The following is a 23,559-nucleotide window of genomic DNA, read 5'->3' as shown; positions in this document are numbered from 1 at the left end:
CATCAAAAAAACATAAAACAAAGCAGTGCAGTAGGATTAAAATACAAGAATAAAATATATAGGCCTGTACAAATAAATGCAGTGGAATATACACCGATCAAAACCACTGACAGGTGACGTGAATAACATTGATCGTCTCATCACAGGACACCCTCAGAAGTCTTAAGTCCATGTCTTGACAGGTTAGACCTGTTTTGGCTGCACAAGGGGAACCTTCACAATATTAGGCAGGTGGTCATATTGTTATGCCTGATTGGTGTATAGCCCATGTTACAGCTTGTGAACAGGCCTAGAGGAAAGTATTTTGCCCCAACTGTTTCCAGGGAAAGGGCCACAGCCAGGTCTGTGCCTAATAAATGAGTCCCATCACCAACTGACGCGGTGTTCGCAGCACCACCTTGAGGTCGACCAGCATTTTCTCATCTCTCACTGCAACTGAGGGAAATTTCTGTTGTAGCAGGTTTCCTGGGAGCTCAAACTTTCCCCTGGATCCGTCCAAGTTTTTCATGACACACCAAGCCCGGTATTTGTCTTGTGGTGTAACAAATCGGAAAAGCAAGCACTCGAAGCGATCCATGCTGCCCTGGCTTATTTGGAGGAGAGCTGAGTGGTCCTCTGGTCTGACCTCACGTATTTCCGTGTCCGGGTGCTGCTGGGAAAATCAATGAAAATTACTGCTGTCAGCCGCAATGATGGAGAGGCCAAGGGAAAACATGGAGCTGTGGGTCACGTTGCTGTTGGTGTTGAGGTGAGTCTGGGGGTGAACAGTGAACTTTCTGGTTGCGTAATCTGCGTTGTCTGCACATCTAGAGCCGCCCGAAGTTCTCTGATCTTGTCCTTCTGTCTCTGGCTCTCCTCTCTCCAGGCTGCCATCTGCACCCCCAGTGCCTCTACTTGCCTCTTCTCTGCGTTACACTCCTCTGTTCTTTGTGCAAGCAGCGCAGACATGCTCTCTCCTCCTAACCCTTGTATCACAATGCACCTGATGACCGTTCTTGCACAGCATATTCACACATACAGTAGGCTACAAACATCCGAGACAAAGTGATAATGATTAAATGTATCTCTCATGTACACAATTGCATGTGATACCTGTGTTTATTTCAAATTGAAGTCTAAATGCCATTGCTACAGCATGTTGTCATGTGTGTTTTGTTTTTTGTTTTTTTTTGTTTTTTTTTACAAAATCAACACACTTATCGCATACAGAAGGCTGTATGCAGACTGTGCACATTCATCTTTAAAAATGAGCCCGAGTCAGAGCAAGGCAAGGGTCAAAAATGTAACACAAAGTTTTATTCAGTATTGTCCATTGATTCATTATTTGAGTTTAACGCTAGGACCACCAGCATTCTAGCGCCCACTGCAACATCTGTCAGAGTATAATAATATAATAGTATAATAATATATTAATAAACTTTATTTATATAGCACCAAACAGAGTTTACCTACAGTCAAGCCAAACACAAGGAAGTCTAGTCTTAGGTGAGTTTAAATAAGAAGGCACAACACAAAATGTAAAAACACCACACAAGTTACAAGTAAAAGGGATAAAGGTGATAAAACGGGCAAAATTACAGAAAAGGAAGAGAGGGAGAAGAAAGAAAATAACAATTTTCGGAATTAAGAACAGATAAAAATATTATGAGAAGTAAAAGGAATAAGGGACAATAAATAGATTATAATAAGAAAATAAAAGCAGTAAAGGACAGTAAGTAAAAAGGAAAAAAGACATCACAAGGGAGGAATTAAAAACAGATACAGATCTTGTGTACACAATTGCATGTGATACCTGTGTTTATTTCAAACTGAACTCTAAATGCCATGGCTACAGCATGTTGTCATTTCATATTTTTATCATTACATCTGGTAAAAAATATTTTAAAAAAAACAAAAGAAAAAACAAACAAAAACAAAAAAACAAAGAAAATAAAATTTTCTTTGTTTTGTTTTTTCCCGCAAAAACAACACACTCAGCGCAGAAGGCTGTTTGCAGACTATGCACATTTCTCTTTAAAAAAAGAGGCTGAGTCAGAGTGGGGAAAAGTGTAAAACAAACTTTTATTCAGTCTTGATCAGTCATTGATTTTGAGCCTTGTTCATTGTCTGTTGCTGTAGGTGTTTTACAGTAATTGTTTTACCCAGAGATGATGGGCGAGCTCTCACAGAGACCTGTGTATGTGCGCTTTACAACACCAAGATCTAGTTTGTAGGCTAGGTTTGTCCAGCAGCAGCTTGGCATGGAGTCGATGCATGATTACACATTATGTGCAATAAACTAACCATAACTTTAGATAGTCCTGAGTAACAAACTAATATCCAACCAGGATGTTGATTCTGACACTCAGTAATCTGCTAATTAATGTGCTTTAACACACGCTTTGATATGGACTGAGTTAATGAGGAAAAACAGCAGGTCTGATTCTAGAGGGAGAAGAGAGAAGGATCCTGATGTGTTCACCGTAGTCTGGTCACACTTTCATTCAGTCTTTCTCACAGTCGCAGTAGTCACATGTCCATCACCCGACTGTCCAGCATTCTGATTGGCACTTCCTGTTACTGACCAACACATTTGTCTGCTTGGGTCGTTCCTTTTGCACCTTAATAGTTTGAGGGTTTGATGACGGAAAGTCTTGTCTAACAGGAAGTACATCAAAGGGTCAGTTGAACCTCTCAATGCAGCCAGGAGCAGCAGGCAGTTCTTCAACTAGAGGAAGGGTAGAGGGAAATGCATTATCATGTGGTCAATGTTCTCATGTAAGCTGATATAAATCAGTTAAGTAGTGAAGAATAGTATTTGCATTTGGGTGAAATTTAGTCACCTCAACAAAGGTGGAGAGTGGATGACAGTGGTTGGGTCCAGGTGATAATGTCGCCTGACGTTGATCATGGGCCAGAGAAATGAAGATGGGTTTGAAGATATGGTATGGCAGCAGACAAACTGAAAGAACACCCTGGAAGGATTAGATTAAAAAAAGATTTTAACAGTGCTGCCCGTTATTATGAAAAGCCAAGGATGATGCTGATTTTATGATATAAATTTTTTGAGAAATGGAAATTAATTACGGTTACAAATTCAGTGTATGGAGCAAGTAGCTCAGTTAGCTGTGGAGCTAAGTGGCCCTATTAGCTGACAGGAGTTTGCCCGCAGCACAACCTCGGATGACAGGGTAGTCACTGTGGGCAGCTCAGTCAGTTAGCCTCCCAGTATACTTGGCTGGACACCAGAATGGGACTGAACACAGAGTGAGAATTGGACATCAGCAGTGGGTGTAAACGGTGTTGAGAAGTCAGAATATTTTCACATCTTACTCTGTGAATCAAGGATTTATTTCGACCAAATGAGAGGTGATTGTTGAAAGACTGATTTGAGATTGATTTAATTTTTGTCTAGTTTTAAGGACAAGTTAGCAATATTAGCAATGTAAAGAAGCTTGTTTTAGTCCCATTAAAAAAAGAGAAATGTGAATTCAGATGGTGTTTTTCTTTTTAGTGAGGATATTTTCCTGCAAAACAATTTCCTTTTTTGGTATTTTGTGATTTTATTTTGTCATGAGGTTGAATGAAATTGTGCTATACTGTCAGATTATCGTCGTTAAAAATGGTATTAGGAGACAGGACGGGCCAGGGCTAGCTGGTTAGCATGCTAACTTCATTACGCATCTCTGTAACACGCAAGATAAACATCTTTGACAAAACGTCAACACTGTTGTTTCTTCACACTCTGTTGATAAGTTAGTTCATTTTTTTCAATGTTTTTAAATTCTGGCATCTTCTGACACATTGCCCCTTCAAAGCTGACAAAACAAAGTCATTAAGTGTATATAAGTATAATTTAAGTCATAGCCACCTGAATGACCACAATGTTTCGGAGCACCCTACCCAACAGGCTCTGGGAGGTGGTGACCTTTGTGCTGCGACGTGAGCGTTCTATATGTCTCAACACTGTCAGGTAGGACAGCAGCACCAGCAGGTAAAACACAAAGAACATGGTTATAACAGGCACAGTAAAAGCTGCAGAGAGACTGCCCCCTAGTTCCACTGCAGGGTTGTAGCACACCTCCACTCCTCCTTTTTTAACTTCTCCATCCTTGTCTGCTGCAGCAGCAGCTTCGTTCACTGAATAGTAAACTGTCACAGGCACAATGCCCCCTACTGCAAACACCCACACTGCAGAACACACCCTGCTGGCGAAAGAGGTCCTCGTGAGACAGGTGTAGAAGCCGTGTGGGAGTAGCATTGTGCAGATGCTCGGCCTGGAGGCGTGGGTGTGCCGGATGAGGGTTGCAAAGCGGCTAAGGGCCACCCAAGTGAGGATCATGAGGCTAATGTAGATGTTAATGTGGAGCACTGGCGTGATACCATGCAGGACGAGCTGACACAGGATGCCTCTCAGGGTCCAGATTGAGCCCTGGGCATAGTAGGCTGCGAGGAAGGGTGTGGTGAAGGACAACAGCAGATTGGAGATACACAGGTGGGACAGATAAATGTGGGTGGGGGAGATGGTGGAGATGCATCTGTAGAACACCCACAAAGACAACGCATTGCCTGGGAGAGCGGTGAGAAAGAGGAGTGTGTAAACAGAGGGGAGGAAGAGGAGGGTGGCAGCAGTGTGGCAGAGGGAGAGAGCAGAGGAGGAGGAAGTGTTATCTAGTGGAGAAGTTTGGAAAGTGGATAACTCCATTTGATCTGTAAGAACACAAAAGTGATGATTAAGTTATCTGCTATGATTTACAGCTTGATTAAATATGTAAGAAAGTCATCCAGTAGGTGATAAACTCTATCAGTTTTATGTGTCTGTGCCAGAGTATGTAAAATTGTATCTCATCTTTTCAAGTTTGATTAATCTAGGGAGCTCATATTTAAACAGACTTTACAAAGTGCCACACAATCCAAGATCAACAGAAAAGATGATCACCAGGAAAGTAATTTCTCTAATGTAAATAAAAAAAATCATAAATAATTGGTGTACATACATTTTTCAAAAGTTCCTTAAGTCATTCTCTAGAAACAGTGTTACTTTGCACATAAACTTGAAAATAAAAATAATCTAGAAAACCTTCAACATATTTTAGAATTTTGATTTTTTTTTTTCAGATTCACATTTATTTCATTAATCATTTTCCAAACTGAACTACTATTTTCAATCTTGATAGAGCAGGTTGTCACTATGTATCCTATTCTTAAGTCATTGAACAAGACACTGAACTCCAAATTACTCCCCACTTTTGTCAAGTGACAAATGTATCTACTCTTATGTAATACTTTAAGATCAATGGTATATACATACCATTAACAGGAGCTCTGAAGAGTTAATTCAAAGGCATCAACAACAGAACACTCCCTCAAGTTAGATATTTAGAGTGGTGTCAGATAAAGCTTTTCTGTAACTTCCTGCTTTTTGTCAAACTAGAAGTCTAGTGAACCACTCAGAGCGGCTCTCTCGTCTGTGGGTGTGATGCATGACAGCAGTGTACTGCATAACTTCATTATTATGTGAGCAGTTTAAGACACATTTTGCAGTCCTCCCTTTCAAGGTTTGATTAGGTTTTTTTTGTTCACAAATATTGAGTAATGTATTTCAATATGTAATTCTGTGATTCTCCCCAGCTTGAGTTCCTCCCACATGAAATTTAGAGTTTCCATCTTTCCCTTTCTGCTAAAGACACTCTTCTCCATTTCAGCTTCTGTCTGTATTTATTCTGCCTCAGGGTGGTGCTGCTGTTCTACTTCTAGCTGACAATCAAGGAGAGTTGGCTGTCTTGTCAAGGGCTTAAATCTCTCTTTCCTCTCACCATACTGTATAGTCTGTACTGATTGACACATAGAAGTATTTAAAATCTAATTTATAAAAAAAAATCATGACTTATCTATATCTAACTATAAAGCAAAGAATATCTGTCTGTCTTTATGTCTTTCTGTCTGTCCAGTCCATCCAATCTCCTTCAAACTTGGTAGGATTGTTGCTGAGGACCCAAGGAATTGCAGTCCTGAATTTTGTGCAGTTTGGACAACCGACATTTTCGATATTAAGAAAGTTTCAATAAACAGGGAACTCAGCTCTGTGCAGCTGCGGGCGGAGGGGCTTAGACCTCCACTCTAATCATTGAGATACACACACACACATGCACATACACTCACACACACACAGAGCAGCAGACAACAGTCGGAGTGATGGTACGTGATGCATTCTGGTGTTGGAACATCAAGTTTTGAGAAATGGAGTTTCTCGTTGCCCGCTCCTCATTTGCATAAAGTTGACCTCTGGCTACTTTATGCAAATCAGGGCTGTCTGACGTAACGCAACGCCTCCAGTAGCTAAGGGTACAATACACATCCACTCCACGTCCATTGGTGAAAAAAATAGAGCAGATTATATGTTTGCTTTTATGTATATATTTATGTAATAGACATATATAGAAATACATTTATAGTACAAAGTCCAACTTTCAATGTGCCTTTGACCTCGATCCAATCCTGTTAATGTCATTCCCTGTACCATACACAACAGGTTGCTGTAATCTACCTACTCTAATCTAACCACGTAACTTAACGGAGGATTGTTTATTCAAATAAAGGGAAATGGTTAGCAATGTGATGTTGGGTCTCTGTAAATGAGTTAAGAAATGAGTACTGTCTTGACCTGCTCCAATTGAGGTGTCACAAGATAACTCTGTTGTGAATTGACATTATATACATAAAACTGACTAGACTTGACTTCACAATATGACACAATAAACATAGCAGGTTTTAGCAAAACGGCACAATTAATATACAAGTTTAGCTAACTAATATCATTAGTAATCTTTGACTCAAAATCAATGTATGCATTGACCCCCCCTCCATGTTTACGTTTGACCAATGGAGGTTCACTGTCTGAGTATCTTTACAGCCCAGCTAGGCTGGAGGAAGTAACTCTGCTCTCCTTCAAATTGCTGGATAGGCTTATGCTTGCCTGTGCTCTGTCAGTCCTCCCATTCTTATTGTCCATCTCAACAGTGGAGCTGGTCCCGCTGACTCCTGCAACATCTCGTACACAGAACATATTGCTTACCAAGCGCAACACCTCCTTCCTCACTGAAGAGGATAACAGGAAATACATAACAGGATCCAAGCAGCTGTTGAGGGCAGAAAATAGCAAAGCCACCTCGTTGGCTTTGTCAGCCACACCCTGCCAGAAACATGAAGTGTCTGTGATTTGGGTTTTTATGTAGAACACCCTGACTGTGTGATAGGGTACAAAACAGATGGTGAAGAGGAAGAGGATGAAGAAGGACTTCCTGGCAGTTCGAGCGTAGTATGGTGCATTGGGCAGGCCTGGTTTCTCTTGTGATGTTCTTAGAAGCTTTATGGCAATCTTTCCATAAGACACCACAAGAGAGATGAAAACGAGCCAGAAGACAACCACCAGAAAGAGGTTGATATAGGCCTTCCACTTTGCATCATGGAGCAGCTTGTAGTGGAAACATCTGGAGACAACAAACACACTATGTTAGCTCAAAATGCCCATATTACAAAGTAAATTAATAGATATGACATTTTGATTATAGGTATAACAAACCTGGTCGTCTGTGAGTCATTGTTTGACATCAGGAACACCAAAGTCAAGGCAAGGGCCACAATCCAGAGTGCTACACAGAGGGCCGTGCTCCACCTTGTGGACCGCAGTCTGTGCTGCACCCCTGTGCTACGATGTATCTTCAGGTAGCGATCCACGCTGATCAACCCTAGCAGTGTGATACTGATATACATGTTCATGTAGAAGAGGTTGCCAACTACCTTACACAAGGTGGGACCCAGGTTCCAGATATTACTTTGGCTGTGATAGAGTATTCTGAATGGCAGACAGACCACCAGCAGCAGATCTGCAAAAGCTACATTTATGAGAAACACCCGCACAGAGTTCTTCTTAGAGTCAACACAGAAGAAAACCCACAGAGCCACCATGTTCCCAACTAGACCCAGGACAAAGATTATAGAGTAGAGCACTGCCAATGGGCTCTGCAGTGCACCATAATCCACACACAGAGGGTCAGGGGTCATAGTTAAATTCATCGCGCTGGTCTTTGTGGCGATGAGGAAAATGGAGCTATTTGGAGGCTGTAAAGTGGTTGTGGCAGGCATGGTGGGGATGTTTTATGTCATGGTGATATTTGTGATCCTCAGCCCTGCAAATGGGAAGGAAACAATGGTGAAATACTTGGATTAACTGTTGTGTGTTTTTGAATTTTTTGCTTCACATGGGAAAGTTTTTTACTCATTATTGCAGGTTTGTGAGGTCAAGCTGTGTGGATTAGCCCTAAATCAGCACCAATCCTGCCCTCAATAATCACATATAACACCAGCTAACCGAAGAAAGTTTGAGGAAGAACAGCTGATAACTCTACAGGTCAAAAGACTCATGATTATTTGTATTTTTAGTGTCTTAACGCACTCAACCATTTGAACAACTATGTAATATCAGTACACTGCAAGGACTTGAAATCAAGAGATCAGCAACTGAAAGTAGAGTAGTAGCTTGTCTCTCTCATAGTATGCAGCCCTTATCTTACAGCCATTGTGACAAATTAAAACATGCTGCTTATATTTGAACTTGTTGAACTTCTCAAAGTACTCACCTAGTCATTGAAGTCTAAAAAATGTTTGCTCTTTTTTCTTCTTGTACACACTACTCGCTGAAGAATAGTAGCTCACTTGTGGTCTTTGCAGTCCTTTTCTTGTCCTTGAGCCACTCCAGTATATCCCCATTGAGTTTAATCTGTAGGAAACACCATCCGAAATCTGCTGTCTCATAAAGTTCAAGATCCTTTCCTTCTGTCATTCTGTGCTCAACTTTTTTGCTATTGTCTATCTTTCACTGACCAAATATTAAAAGATCAAATGAGAGTAGCACTGCGTAGAGTCTGCCTCTGTTTTGTTTCCTCTCTGTAAGACGCATGCCTTCCTCGGCTGCGCTGTCAAAAGTAGACAGAGAAATGCTGAAGTGCATAAAGTGGTGATGTTGTAGGGAGAAAACTTCAAGCTGTGGTCAACCCCCTCTTTCTTTGCAATGACTAGACCTTAGGCTGAGATAGAGAGAAAGACAGGGCAGGGCTTAGAGCAGACCTTCTGATTATACACATGTGGGCAAGCAGTAGGATCACAGAGCATGCACCACTCGTATATACACAATATGCTTTCCACTTTGGGCCCTGATTATTATATGGAGTATCCTGAGTGTAGCCAACTGTGAAAGAAAAAAGGTTCCCAAAATATCACTCTATGCCCTCACAATAATTAAAGCAATGCCTTCAGAATAAAGCAATGCCATGGTTTGAATTTTCACCCAAGAGACAGTAACTGCTGTCAATCTCTAGAGCTGAATTTATAGGCAAAGGGTCAAGGGAATCATACCTGCTCTTGAATGTTAATCATGCTATCAAGTTGTGAAACTTTGGATCAGAGCAGTGGCAATATTAACAGTCAATGTGTGTGTGCCATTTACAAAATAATTGACACATGGAGTAAATTAACCAGCCTGGAAACTAAAGTGAAGGTTTCCAAAATTGTGTTTTATTACTTTATCCTGCCCACTAATTCCGTTTTCATCATATAGATTCCCCCCTCACAAGCACTGTCCAACAAAATCTAACTTTTAAGCTGATTAATTTCTTCTTGAGCAATGGCTGTGTATTCTGTTTCTTCTGATTCTGTTACAACCCCAGCTGCGACACAGTTGAGACACTGTATTAAACATGAATAAAACAGAATGTGATAATTTGCTAATGCTTTTTGTCATATACTCAGGTGAAAGGAGTACAAAGACTATTTATTTTATATTTTATAAATACTTTATTGTTTTTTGTAAATATATGCTTATTCTGAGTTGATGGCAGCAACATGTCTCAAACAAGTTGGGACAGGACTAACAAAAGACCAAAAAAAACCTCTAAAGGCTCAGTCAATCACAAACAAAGATGGCGTGAAGTTCACCACTTTGTCAAACACGATTGTATAAAAGATGTTACTACATTGGCACAGGAACACTTCTTAAAAGCATTGGTGGTAGACAGACGTAAATCTGTTTACGACTGCATTCTTTTTATATTCACGTCTGCATTTCCGCGTTCAGCATCCCGCTCCCAACCTTTTTGGAATTGCAGTTGTATGTCAAATAGGAAAGTAGGAAACAACTTGGTCAGAAACAAAACCTAAGAAATTGTATGAAGTACCTGGTGCCCCGATAACTCACCTGGTCGAGTAGGTACACCACTGGCCCCTTTGCTCCATGTTATCCCCTCCCATCTCTCTTCAACTCTCACTTTAAAATTATTTTAGAAAATTTATGAAACTACCAAATTGCAAGTAAAACCAACAGACATTCTACTTAATATACTGAAGCAGAACCTAAAATGTAGATGACTGGTTTTCCTATGATCCCCTTACAATATTGGTTATTTGTGTGTGGTTGTGGTGGGTGATGGTTTGGAGGTCTGGGTGTGTCTTGCACAAGTGATTCTGTTATTTATAGAAGGGTGAGGTGACACTCTTTAATTAGCAAAAAACAACCATCAAATCATGAGACTTATCTCCTATTTTCTCTCGTTCTCAGCCTCACTGTGTGCTGCTGGCATCCAAAGAGAACTCTGCTCCAGTGAAGTTGGGGGGGTTTGGAGTAGCCATCCAGCTTGGAGAGTCGGGACTGGTGGCAGGAGGTACAGTAAACCCAACTGTACTAGAGTATAAACACTCATTACTTAAGCTCATTTCAAAAAAAGGATTAAACTGTTTCTGAACATATTTATGTCAAAACACTGTCTAAAGTAGGCCAACCGATGTATCTGTTGGCTGATATTATCAGCCAGTATTGGCCTATCACAAATAAAGATGTTGTACATCAATATAAATAGTCTAAATATCCTTTCTCTGTTACATATGTAATACAGAGACATTTGTTTTTGATAACCACATTTGAGGGATCAGTGCAGAAAATGTGCTTATATCGGCCAATATATCAATATCGGAATTTCTTACTTCATAATAACGTTATCAATAAAATTTGAGTAACGGTTGGGCTCTCGTATAAAGCTCCATTCAGATAGGGCTTTAGGCAGACATTAAAGGGAAGATGGGGTGGATCCTAACCAACACATTGTCCATTGTGAATAAGCGTCCGTAAATCCGCTTAGAAATCAGAAAGAAAGATGAGCATGCCAAGGAATCACCCAGTAATGAAGTTTTTTTCAGTATCAAAGTAATCCATTGATTGTTGTCTGTACATCCATGAGTACACTATAAACATGAACTGCAAATAACTCATTTGGCATACTTATTGGTGTGGCCCTGCCATAATGAAAACACATGTAGTCTATCGTGTTAGCGATTGAGCTGTCTGTTCATTTACAACTCTCCTGTAGCAAACAAAGCTACAGTAAAGGTTTGTGTCCTCGTTTGTGTAACCATGTACTCATAGTACGAAACAAAGAGATACACTTTGATGAAGTGCGTAAAGTTACAGTGTAGGAAGGAAACTCTGAGACTAGAATAGAAATGAATAGAGAAGAAGTCCCATTCAGTGCAATTGTGTGTGTGATTTTGCTTCAGTGTGCATACTTTAAGATCTTCATTTCAATTACTGTGTATACTGTCATTCCCAGTGTTCAGAATCGATGCACCCACAACTCTCTCGTCTTTGTAACCCTAGGTAGAGTAGGAACTCCCCACTTCATGGCCCCAGAGGTGGTGAAGAGAGAGCCGTACGGTAAACCTGTGGATGTGTGGGGCTGTGGAGTCATCCTCTTCATCCTCCTCTCAGGTTGTCTGCCTTTCTATGGCACCAAGGAGCGTCTGTTTGAAGCCATCTGCAAGGGCAAATACAAGGTCAGCTATTTATTTACAGTCAGTGAGTGCAAAAGATTCAGCAATATGATTTCATACACCCATTCAACAAGCACAAGAGTCCCCACCATAAAAGGGATAACCCATACATTCATTGCATGTGCATGTTATTTCAAATCTAATCAAGTTTTAGGCAGGTGTGAAAAAATGTTGTAAACTAAGAATGCTTTCAAAAATGGAAGTGCTAATAGTTTATTTTCATCAATTAACAAAATGCAGTGAATGAACAGAAGGGAAAACTAAATCAATACTTGGTGTTGCCTTCAAAACAGCATCAATTCTTATAGGTACACTTGCACACAGTTTTTGAAGGTTGTTCCAAACATCTTGGAGAACTAACCATAGATCTTCTGTGCATGTAGGCTTCCTCAAATCCTTCTGTCTCTTCATATAATCCCAGACAGACTCGATGATGTTGAGATCAGGGCTCTGTGGGGGCCATACCATCACTTCCAGGACTTCTGCTTTTCTTTACGCTGAAGATAGTTCTTAATGACATTGGCTGTATGTTTGGGGTCGTTGTCCTGCTGCAGAATAGATTTGGGGCCAATCATATGCCTCCCTGATGGTATTGCATGATGAATAAGTATCCTCCTGTATTTCACAGCATTGAGGACACCATTAATCCACCAAACCTACAAATGCAGCCCCAAACTTGCAAGGAACCTCCACCATGCTTCACTGTTGCCTGCAGACACTCATTATTGTACCACTCTCCAGTCCTTCGGCGACAGACTGCCTTCTGCTACAGCCAAATATTTCAAATTTTGACTCATCAGTCTGCCATTTTTCTGCACCCCAGTTCCTATGTCTTAGTGCATAGTTGAGTTGCTTGGCCTTGCTTCCATGTCGGAGGTATGGCTTTTTGGCTGCAACTCTTCCATGAAGACTACTTCTGGCCAGACTTCTCCGGACAGTAGATGGATGTACCTGGGTCCCACTGGTTTCTGCCAGGTCTGAGCTGCTGGACATCTTCCGGTTTCAAAGGGAAATAAGCTTGATGTGTTTGTCATCAAGTTTCCTTGGCCGACAGCTGCGATCCTCAACGTTGCCCGTTTCTTTGTGCTTCTTCAAAAGAGCTTGAACAGCACATCTTGAAACCCCAATCTGCTTTCAAATCTTTGTCTGGGAGAGACCTTGCTGATGCAGTATAACTACCTCATGTCTTGTTGCTGTGCTCAGTCTTGCCATGGTGTATGACCTGTGACATGAAACACAACACATGTCTTCCACAACCTGACCTAGGTAGAAGAGTTTGGCTGTTCCTCACCCAGTTTTAAGCCTCATACACAGCTGTTTCTGTTTCAGTTAATCACTGTGTTTCAGCCTACATGTGAAATTGATGATCATTAGCACCTGTTTGGTATAATTGGTTGATCATACACCTGACTATAATCCTACAAAATCCCTGAGTTTGTGCAAGTGTACCTTGCTGCTGGTTTGAAGGCAAAGGGTAGTGTACTGACAAGGTCCTAAACAAAGTCTAGTACTGGTTGCTAATACGGAGGATTTAAGTTTAGACGTGCGCCCAGTGCATTTCGAACATATCAAAACGGAGAGTTCTGTAAAGTTACAATTATCTCGCAGATTTATTTTCCATACAGCGGCAATAACGCTAACTCATAATACATGTAACAAAACAACAAACCTCACAGGCACATAAGCGCAGTCGAAAAACTGTTTGCTTCCTAACATATATATATATATACACACAGTATATCTCGTCTCCCGACTATCTTTATTATATCGGCCTTTAAAAATCCACTATCGGTCAACCTCTAATTACGACTGATATTTTGGATCTTTTGTTTTAAATGACAAATAAACTGGTTTAGATCATTTTACAAAATGTCATCAAATGAATACCATAAATCGTTTTTTTCTTTTTCTCCTCCTTTGGTCACTCCACATAATTACTATTTGGTAATGAATCACTGTTCATTCCTATTTTATTTACCAGCTAACATTGTCTGTAATTAATATCCTATTTTTGATATAATTTAAAAGCATGCATAGTTCAAAAGTGTTAGCACTGCAAAGGGAGCAGGTGCAGATGAGTAATTAGAACTTGATACGTATGTGTGGGCCACAGGACTGACCAATCCCAGAAATGTGGTTTAAATATCTGAAAAGTCTATGTATATTTGTGTGTGTAGATGAATCCTCGCCAGTGGGGCCACATCTCAGAGAGCGCTAAGGATCTGGTGAGGCGCATGCTGATGCTGGACCCTGCTGAGAGGATCACTGTCTACGAGGCTCTTAACCATCCCTGGCTCAAGGTAATACAGATCATTCAGGAGCACATTTAGGTCATGTTCATGTTGTTTAGTCTTTACTGTGCTATGTCGAGTCTGATTTGACAGGTTCATACAACAATTTGCTATTTTTGGAAGAGTTTTGAGGAAACCATGGGTTTCTACTGTAGAATGACTGCATGTTTGACCTTATAGAGTTATAAGAGTCTAAATGCACCATGAAGAATATTCAAAATATAAACAGTTTTCAGCTGCATTTTCACACAACTGAAACAAAACCTGGCAACATGACAAAATAGAAATAGAGAAATAGAAATCTGAAAATGTATTTCCTCCTTTAGAAAATGGTAAGCGTGGGTCTCTTAGGCGTGCATCCAAAGTTTAGACTTGAAACTTTTGGTTTCCTGTTTTTTTTAGAACAAGAGTAGAACAGTCAAACCGTGTAGCCTTAATCCATCACATAATATTCAGTCGCTTGGTTGGCTCAGCTTTTCACACAGGAAAGCAATGAGTGCTGGCACAGTGGTGTACTTGCTTGTCTCGTGTTGTCAACAGAAGTTTTTATTGTGTCTTCTTCTGGGGACCGTAATGGAGGGGTACTTAAAGATGACTACTTGACAATTCAAGTGAGAGATCATAGCAGTTCCTCCGGGAGCTGTGTGACACATACATCAAATCATCAAATATAAGGGGCATCCCTGCTTACATGCTGCATGTTTCCTGAGGCGTCTTTGCTGTAATTATAGAAAGCTAAAATTTAGATGATCAATTTGTATTTGCAAGGTCCAGTTCAAGTATCACCATGAGACTTTCTGGCTGTTCAATGTTGATTTATTATCCCTCTTTATATACCACAACAATCTGAATATAGCACCACAGGACATACTCATTTTCATATAAACATGCACTTTATTAACATGCAAACAAAACACAGCACAGGAAACCTAATTCTTCTTCCCTTCTTCCTCTTTTCTATGTTACTCAACACCACTATTTTGACCCATTCACATTAATCGCAGTGCACTTTTCACATCCTGAAATGTTATCTCTGTATTTTCGACAGTGCTCATGGCAACACTGCCTTGTGATCAGACTTCCACAGCAGCTTTCTGACACACTGACAACACAGAGACAGTATGCCAAGACCATAATGCTTAATTTGTAAAAACCAGAAGGTCCCGGAACATAGACAGGGTGCTGCCTCTTAATGCACAACCCAACCTGCCTCAATGCTACTTTGCACATGCTGACTTGTGTACTGTGCTGACTTGTTTGTGTCTGTGTACAACTACTCCACATGCCTTTAATTGCTCCCCGGGGACAAATAAAGTTTTTTGAATTGAATTGAATGGAATTGATCAACATTACTGTTTGCACATGCTCTGTCTCCCCTCAGTTTGTGGACTGCTACAATGAGGGGAAATTGAATTAGGACTGAAAGATCTACAAACAACTACAAAAAGTAGCAGGCTAAGAAACCAAACTATGTGACATGTTCTGTCTGTCTGTCTTTCTGTCTGACAGACAGGATAGACAACATGACATTAAGCCCTGCATATTTCAAGTTTTGTTGCATTGATTTTAATCATTGTTTAGCTCTCCATCATTTCAATATTTCAGGTACTCAGTGAACTTCTTTTTCCAAGGTGTAAGGCATACAAAATTTGGCACAACAATCAGTAGTTGAGCCCTAAAATCCCCCACACACGTTTTGCATTCTGGTTGATTTTTACATGGGGGGCTCTTGGTACAGGCAAAACATTGTAGTGATACAAAGCTGGTTGAAAATCAGCATTTCAACCAGCTTTGGGTTAATTGTCTTTCCTGTGTTGGATTTTTGAGGAGAGGGACCGGTATGCCTATAAAATCCACCTGCCAGAGACCGTGGAACAGCTGAGAAAGTTCAACTCCAGGAGGAAGCTCAAGGTTTGCATCTACATACATACAACCATGCATGCAAATAGAATATTTTGCAAGATTCAAGCCTTGTTGTCACGACACCATCAATGTTCTGATGATGAGATAAGTGTTCACAGTTACACATGTTGATGCTCCTGTGCTGCTGCTGCTGTGTTTCAGGGAGCTGTTCTGGCTGCAGTGTCCAGTCACAAATTTAATTCGTTCTATGGAGACCCCCCTGAGGAGCTCCATGACTTCTCAGACGACCCCACCTCCTCAGGTACACACAAAGACACACACTCACAGACTTACATTTGCTAATCTTTCATCACTGACACACTTCCTCCCTCAAATTTCCTTCCTCTGGTTTGTTCTCTGGTTGTTATTTGTTTCTGTGTAAGGCCCTGTACAGGTGGTTATTACTCCAAGCTGACTGAGTTTTATTAGATTTATCACACCCAGAAAGGGGCCATTCCAGATAGTAACCATACATTTGTAAAACTCTTGCATGACTTGTATGTATTGCTTCTTTATTGCACATTTTACACATTGTACAGACTAATTATGTTTTATAATGTGACAACACTGTGGTTAAGAATTGGTTAGATTTAGGCCCAAAAACAGAAAGGCAATGTGAAAACTATTCACACAGGGATCTGGTGATTATTTGAACACATTGACTACTAAAACAAGAGAAACACCACCTCATGTTTTCTCTCCAATTTGATTTTTTATCTTATTACACAGGTTAATAGATGCTTTATAGTCAAAACATTCAGGCTTTAGAATGTGTTTATACTTTTGTGTTTCAGTACCAGTATGTGAGACTAACAACTACAACAATGTGTTTGTTTGTCTGTTTCAATTAATGCTTCCCACCTGCTAGGACTATTAGCAGCAGAACGTAGGTATCCGTTGGTTGGTTGTGTGTGTGTTGTGATACAAGTTACTTACTCTTAACTGTAGCTGTTAAGTCAGAGACTGAAGTTTGTCTTTCTGTGTTTGATAGCTTTACTGCTTTAATGAACATTTCAGAGAATGTTTCAGTCTTTGTGTGAAGTGCACATGCATGCTCACCACAAAGGTACTCAGAGAACCTTGAGGTGACTGATGGATGCTCTAATGTGTGTAAGGCTTACACATGTTCTCTCTTTGAGGATATTATGAGAAAAACTTGCTAAACGTTATAAACTCTGTGTGTGTCTGTTTGTTTGTGTGTTTGTGTGTTTGTTTGTGCGTGCGTGCGTGTTGCAGGCGCTGTGTCTCAGGTGTTGGACAGTTTAGAGGAGATCCACGCTCTGACAGACTGCAGTGAAAAAGATCTTGATTTCCTTCACAGTGTTTTCCAGGACCAGCATCTACACACACTGCTCGATGTAAGTGTCACACACAAACACCTGCTCAAGTCAACACACTTGAATATATCATTTATTTTTATTATGATGGTTTATCTACTACTTTCTGCTCTACTTTGTTGATAACTTAAACAGAATAGCATTCATCAACTTGAATCCACTGGAGTTGTGAAATGAGTATTACAAACCATTGTGCAGTGTTTTTAATGCATTCATGTGTTTCTACAACTGGACTTCCTGGATGTATTTTTTTTTTCTCACCAGTACCATAAACAATACACCCCTGCCATTCCCTGATTGAATCCCCTCTTAAAGTAACATTTTACCATAAAATGACAGCTTCAAAATCATTTAGATCGTACACCAACTTGTATTAGGGACCCTGTAAGTCTGTTCTTGCACTATGTAACTTGGCGGTTACGATCCCCTGTGAGAAGTGTGTACAGTTTATGGCACTTAGTCACACACAACCAACTATGTCGGTGAAACTGGATCATATTTATGGTTAAAATGTTTTCTGGTTTTCCCTCTGATGTCCTCCTGCTGCTCTGTCTCAACTGTCTTTGATTTAATGAGTTTCCTGAGGGACATACTGTACCTGTCACAGTCTGCTCATCTCCTGGTATTATTCCACTCACCTGTCTCTGCTCCACTCTGCCAGTCAGCCACACCTCCTCATCAGGCCAACTCTCCACACCTGTGACAGCCGTGGCTGCATTTAAGCCTGCTCCTGTCTCTGCTTCAGTGCCAGATTGTTCTCGATGCTTGCACCAGACTCTCCAGCGTTTTTCTGCCTGATCTCCCGGTTCCGACCCTGCTTGCCTCTGACTATCCTGCCTGACCGATCTCCTGGATATTACCTCAGCCTTCTGTCTTCGACCACGAGTTTCGCCTATCCCCTCCTGGTTACACACCTGCTCGGCTCTGCGGCTACACAGCCCACCACTGGACCTGTCTGCCCGCTAGGTAATCCACCTGTTGCCGGCTTTGCCTTCAGTCAGCGACGCCAGACTCACTCCTTCTCTGATCTCGCAGATCACTGTGAGCCAAGACTTTTCTCCCCATCACTGTATAAACTGTTTAAGACTCCAGTGATAAATAAAAGTCATTACCGACTGATATCCTGTCTGCCTGTGCTGCTTTTGGGTCCTCACCATACCCGGGACAGTACAATCTGGCCAGACATGGACCCAGCACACACGGCTATGGATCGCCTGGAGAAGGTAGAGGCGATGCTCCAGCACCACGAGGCGCTGCTGCTGTCAAACTCAGCAGATGTCCGACTGGCAGTGGCTAAACAGGAGCAGGCGTTTACCTCGCTAGCCTCGCAGGTCCAACAGCTCGCCGCAGCTTTTTGCTCAGGGTGGCGTTCACCGTGAATCATCTGACGGGGCGCGCTCGGCTGTGGGGAACAGCCGAGTGGGAGCGTCGCACTCCAGCGTGCTCCTCTTTCCAAGCCTTCGCCGCCGAGCTCCGCAAAGTGTTCGGAGAAGCTTCCCGAGGTCCGGATGCTTCTGGAGGGCTTCTGGGTCTGAACCAAGGGTCTCGTTCAGTGGCCGACTACTCCATCCACTTCCGCACCCAGGCTAGCTCCAGTGAGTGGAACCAGGCTGCCCAGTGCGACGCATTCCTGATGGGGCTCGCCGACTACATTAAGGACGAACTGATTTCGTACGAACTCCCCACCACTCTCGACGGCATCATCGAGCTGGCGTCCCGCATCGATCGGCGCATTCAAGCGAGACAGCGGGAGAAACATCAGGGGCTCACGGGACGACGCCAGCCCGCCCCCTCACCAGCGGCTTCCAGGGTATCAACGTCTTCTGGCAGCCGGTCTTCAGGGGAGCCTGAACCCATGCAGGTTGGTCGGGCCAGCCTAACTCCTGAAGAGAGAAGGAGACGCCGCGAGGGGAACCTCTGCCTGTATTGTGGCCAAGCGGGACACTTTGTTTCCAGGTGTCCGCTAAAAGGGCGGGCTCACCAGGCAGGAAGGAGTTCCTGGTGAGTCATACATCTAGCTCCTCCCCCAGCTCACGATCCCTGTGCCAGGTCCGCCTGCTACTGCCTGAGGGATCCCAGACCCTCGCCACACTCATTGACTCTGGCTCTGATGCCAACATTATGGACTCCAACCTAGCTCAGCAGCTGGGTGTCGGTCGGATTCCCCTGCCAGCTCCAGTCTCCACCAACGCTCTGGATGGCCGACTTCTGGGAACTGTGACCCACATGACAGCACCTATACAGATGTTAATTTCCGGAAACCACCATGAAACACTCCAGTTTCACATCCTGCACTCTCCTCGTCATCCTCTCCTCCTGGGGTTCCCATGGCTCCGACGTCACAATCCACACCTTGATTGGACCACAGGGGCGATCCTGGGGTGGAGTTCATCTTGTCACCAGGTCTGCCTCAAGCAAGCCGCCACACCACAACCTTCTGCCGGGACCAGTTCTTCTACCGATGTGTTGGGGGTCCCGGCAGAGTATCTGGACTTCAGGGAGGTCTTCAGTAAGGCAAAGGCAACCTCCCTTCCCCCACATCGGCCCTATGACTGCGCCATTAACCTTCAGCCCCCAGAGGACGTCTGTATTCCCTGTCCGTTCCTGAGAGGGGGGCGATGGAGACATATATCACCGATGGTCTAGCGGCGGGCATCATCCGCCCCTCCTCGTCTCCGGCTGGAGCCGGTTTCTTCTTTGTGGAGAAAAAAGACAAGACACTCCGCCCCTGCATTGATTATCGTGGATTAAATGACATTACTATCAAGAACCGGTACCCCCTGCCTCTCATCTCCTCTGCTTTCGAGCTCCTAGAGGGGGCCACCATATTCACCAAGCTTGACCTGCGCAACGCTTATCACCTGGTCCGGATCCGCGAGGGGGACGAGTGGAAGACGGCGTTCAATACCCCCACCGGTCACTACGAGTACCTAGTGATGCCCTTCGGCCTCACCAACGCTCCTGCTGTCTTCCAGGCCTTGGTTAATGACGTGCTCAGGGACATGCTCAACAGGTTCGTCTTCGTGTATCTTGATGATATACTGATCTTCTCCCGCTCCAGAGAGGAACATGTGCATCACGTCCAGAAGGTCCTCCAACGTCTCCTGGAAAACTCCCTGTTTGTCAAGGCCGAGAAGTGTGAGTTTCACGCCTCGTCTGTCTCTTTCCTGGGGTACGTCGTAGGGAGAGGGACCGTGGAGATGGACTCTGCCAAGGTTTCTGCCGTCACCACTTGGCCCGTCCCTGATTCCCGCAAGCAGCTTCAACGCTTCCTGGGCTTCGCCAACTTCTACCGGAGGTTCATCAGGGGCTACAGTTCGGTGGCGGCCCCCCTCACAGCTCTTACCTCCTCCAAGGTGCCCTTCCTCTGGTCCACGGCCGCCAATGACTCTTTTCAGGCCCTGAAGACACGATTCACCTCTGCCCCCATCCTCCAAATGCCGGACCCGGAACGGCAGTTCGTGGTCGAGGTGGACGCTTCCGACCTAGGGGTGGGGGCTGTCTTGTCCCAGAGAGCGGCCTCCGACCAGAAATTGCACCCCTGCGCTTTCTATTCCCGACGTTTGACCCCGGCAGAGAGGAATTATGACATTGGGAACCGAGAGCTCCTCGCCGTCAAGTTGGCTTTGGAAGAGTGGCGACACTGGCTCGAAGGAACTAAACTGCCGTTTCTGGTATGGACGGACCATAAGAATCTTGAATACCTCCGATCCGCTAAGAGACTGAACTCCCGCCAGGCCCAATGGGCACTCTTCCTGACCCTCTTCAACTTTTCCCTCTCCTATCGACCGGGGTTCCGCAACGTCAAGCTCGACGCCCTGTCCCGTCAGTTCTTGGAAAAGGAGGGGGACAGGGCCGACCCAGACACTATCCTGCCTTCTTCCCGTCTGGTGGCCACACTCACCTGGGAGATCGAGGAGAAGGTCAGGGCCGCCGCCCAAGACCAGCCCGGACCCAGCGCTTGCCCTCCCAACCGTCTGTTCGTCCCGCCTGACCTCCGATCCGAGGTTCTTCAATGGGCCCACAGCACTCAACTTACCTGTCATCCAGGGATCCATCGGACCAAGGACGTTGTGCAGCGCCGGTTCTGGTGGACATCACTGGATGAGGACATTCGGGATTTCGTCAATGCCTGTCCCACCTGCAACCAGCACAAGCCGGCTCACCATGCCCCTGCCGGTCTTCTACATCCTCTGCCTGTACCTCATCATCCCTGGTCGCACGTGTCCTTGGACTTCGTCACCGGTCTACCACCATCCAGCGGCAACACTGCTATCCTAACGGTGGTAGATCGGTTCAGCAAGATGGCACATTTCTGGAGGGAGTTCTGCTCGCTCCTGGGAGCCACCGTCAGCCTGTCCTCAGGGTACCACCCCCAGTCCAACGGCCAGACTGAACGCAAGAATCAGGAGATGGAAACGGCACTACGCTGCATGACGTCCCAAAACCCTACTTCCTGGTCCGAACAGCTTCTATGAGTAGAATACGCCCACAACACCTTGACCAGCTCCGCCACCGGTCTCTCCCCCTTTGAGTGCACCTATGGGTTCCAGCCACCGCTTTTTCCTGCACTTGAAAGAGAAGCATCCTGCCCCTCTGTCCAGGACTTCATCCGCCGTTGTCGCAGGACCTGGACCCGAGCCAGGGCGGCTCTACTCCGGGCCGCTGACCGCTACACCGCGGCCTCCAATCGCCACCGCTCCAAGGCCCCAGACTACCAACCGGGTCAGAAAGTTTGGCTCTCCACCCGTGATCTTCCCCTCCGGGTGGAATCTAAGAAACTGGCTCCTCGCTTCATCGGCCCATTCGAGATCCAGGAGATCGTCAACCCGGTGGCAGTGAGGCTCAAACTCCCTAGAACCATGCGGGTGCATCCCACGTTTCACGTCTCCAAACTTAAACCGGTCCGAGAGAGCGCCCTGGTTCCGGCCACGCCACCCCCACCGCCTCCTCGCCTCATCGATGGAGGTCCCTCCTACACTGTCCGTCGCCTCCTGCAGTCCCGCCGGCGTGGGAGGGGATTCTAGTACTTGGTGGACTGGGAGGGTTACGGCCCCGAAGAAAGGTCCTGGGTCCCTGGGAGGGACATCTTGGACCACAATCTCATCAGGGACTTTCATCGACGCAACCTCACCCAGACATTCAGAACCAGGCCACCTCCCAGACCACATCCTCCGTCGGAGTCCCCGAACGACAGCGACGACGCCAAGGACAGGGCGGGCCCCCCCTACTCTGAGGAGGAGGACGACGACACCCTCCCCGGGACCAGGGAGGTGGAGATGGATGCTGGACTCTCAGATGAGTATTAGCCCTCCTCCAGGCCCCCCACCTCCCACCCGGCTTGGTCCATTCTTCCTGGGACGTCGAGAGCCGTCCCTTGAGGGGGGGGGTTCTGTCACAGTCTGCTCATCTCCTGGTATTATTCCACTCACCTGTCTCTGCTCCACTCTGCCAGTCAGCCACACCTCCTCATCAGGCCAACTCTCCACACCTGTGACAGCCCTGGCTGCATTTAAGCCTGCTCCTGTCTCTGCTTCAGTGCCAGATTGTTCTCGATGCTTGCACCAGACTCTCCAGCGTTTTTCTGCCTGATCTCCCGGTTCCGACCCTGCTTGCCTCTGACTATCCTGCCTGACCGATCTCCTGGATATTACCTCAGCCTTCTGTCTTCGACCACGAGTTTCGCCTATCCCCTCCTGGTTACACACCTGCTCGGCTCTGCGGCTACACAGCCCACCACTGGACCTGTCTGCCCGCTAGGTAATCCACCTGTTGCCGGCTTTGCCTTCAGTCAGCGACGCCAGACTCACTCTTTCTCTGATCTCGCAGATCACTGTGAGCCAAGACTTTTCTCCCCATCACTGTATAAACTGTTTAAGACTCCAGTGATAAATAAAAGTCATTACCGACTGATATCCTGTCTGCCTGTGCTGCTTTTGGGTCCTCACCATACCCGTGACAGTACCTGCTGCTAAAGTAAACACTAACTGTAGCAGCTGTTAACTAGTTAACTCAGTTAGCCATGCAGTTAGATGACTCTAGCTGGGACTGGGACTGGAGCTCAGTGTACCAGGGGAGTGTTGGTGTTTATGCTGCGAGCACAGGAGCTTTGGACCAAATAGCTTCCTTTCACGCACACACACGAGGATGCTCATTGTACAGTGTCAAATGGT

At 44.5% G+C, this 23,559-nt stretch overlaps 3 protein-coding genes across 9 annotated transcripts in view; 1 reads left to right on the top strand and 2 right to left on the bottom strand.

Annotated features, from left to right (window-relative positions):
* Window positions 1–23,559, top strand: part of caska (calcium/calmodulin-dependent serine protein kinase a) — a 197,852-nt gene that overhangs the window by 119,403 nt on the left and 54,890 nt on the right. For all 7 annotated transcript variants that reach the window (XM_073474298.1, XM_073474296.1, XM_073474294.1 and 4 more), the window contains exons 6-11: window positions 10,592–10,694; window positions 11,684–11,859; window positions 14,034–14,156; window positions 15,975–16,058; window positions 16,212–16,311; window positions 17,286–17,407. In XM_073474298.1, the coding sequence (XP_073330399.1) occupies window positions 10,592–10,694; window positions 11,684–11,859; window positions 14,034–14,156; window positions 15,975–16,058; window positions 16,212–16,311; window positions 17,286–17,407 (708 nt within the window). The remainder of the gene's footprint in view (window positions 1–10,591; window positions 10,695–11,683; window positions 11,860–14,033; window positions 14,157–15,974; window positions 16,059–16,211; window positions 16,312–17,285; window positions 17,408–23,559) is intronic.
* LOC141002518 (probable G-protein coupled receptor 82) lies at window positions 2,087–4,684 on the bottom strand. Its single transcript, XM_073473871.1, has 3 exons — window positions 3,851–4,684; window positions 2,823–2,954; window positions 2,087–2,707 (listed from the first exon to the last, which is right to left on the bottom strand). The coding sequence occupies exons 1-3, from the start codon at window positions 4,682–4,684 to the stop codon at window positions 2,480–2,482; spliced, it is 1,194 nt and encodes a 397-aa protein (XP_073329972.1). The 3' UTR covers window positions 2,087–2,479.
* gpr34b (G protein-coupled receptor 34b) lies at window positions 6,842–8,022 on the bottom strand (the record flags this gene model as incomplete). The annotated part of the gene is made up of 2 exons (XM_073473870.1): window positions 6,842–7,469; window positions 7,562–8,022. Coding segments are annotated over 2 exons (1,044 nt in total), but the record flags the coding sequence as incomplete, so codon positions are not given.

The sequence above is a fragment of the Pagrus major genome, chromosome 9 (genome assembly GCF_040436345.1).
Source record: "Pagrus major chromosome 9, Pma_NU_1.0".
Classification (NCBI taxonomy): domain Eukaryota; kingdom Metazoa; phylum Chordata; class Actinopteri; order Spariformes; family Sparidae; genus Pagrus; species Pagrus major.
Note: the sequence above shows the minus strand (reverse complement) of the source record. Positions and strands in the feature narration are given on the sequence as shown.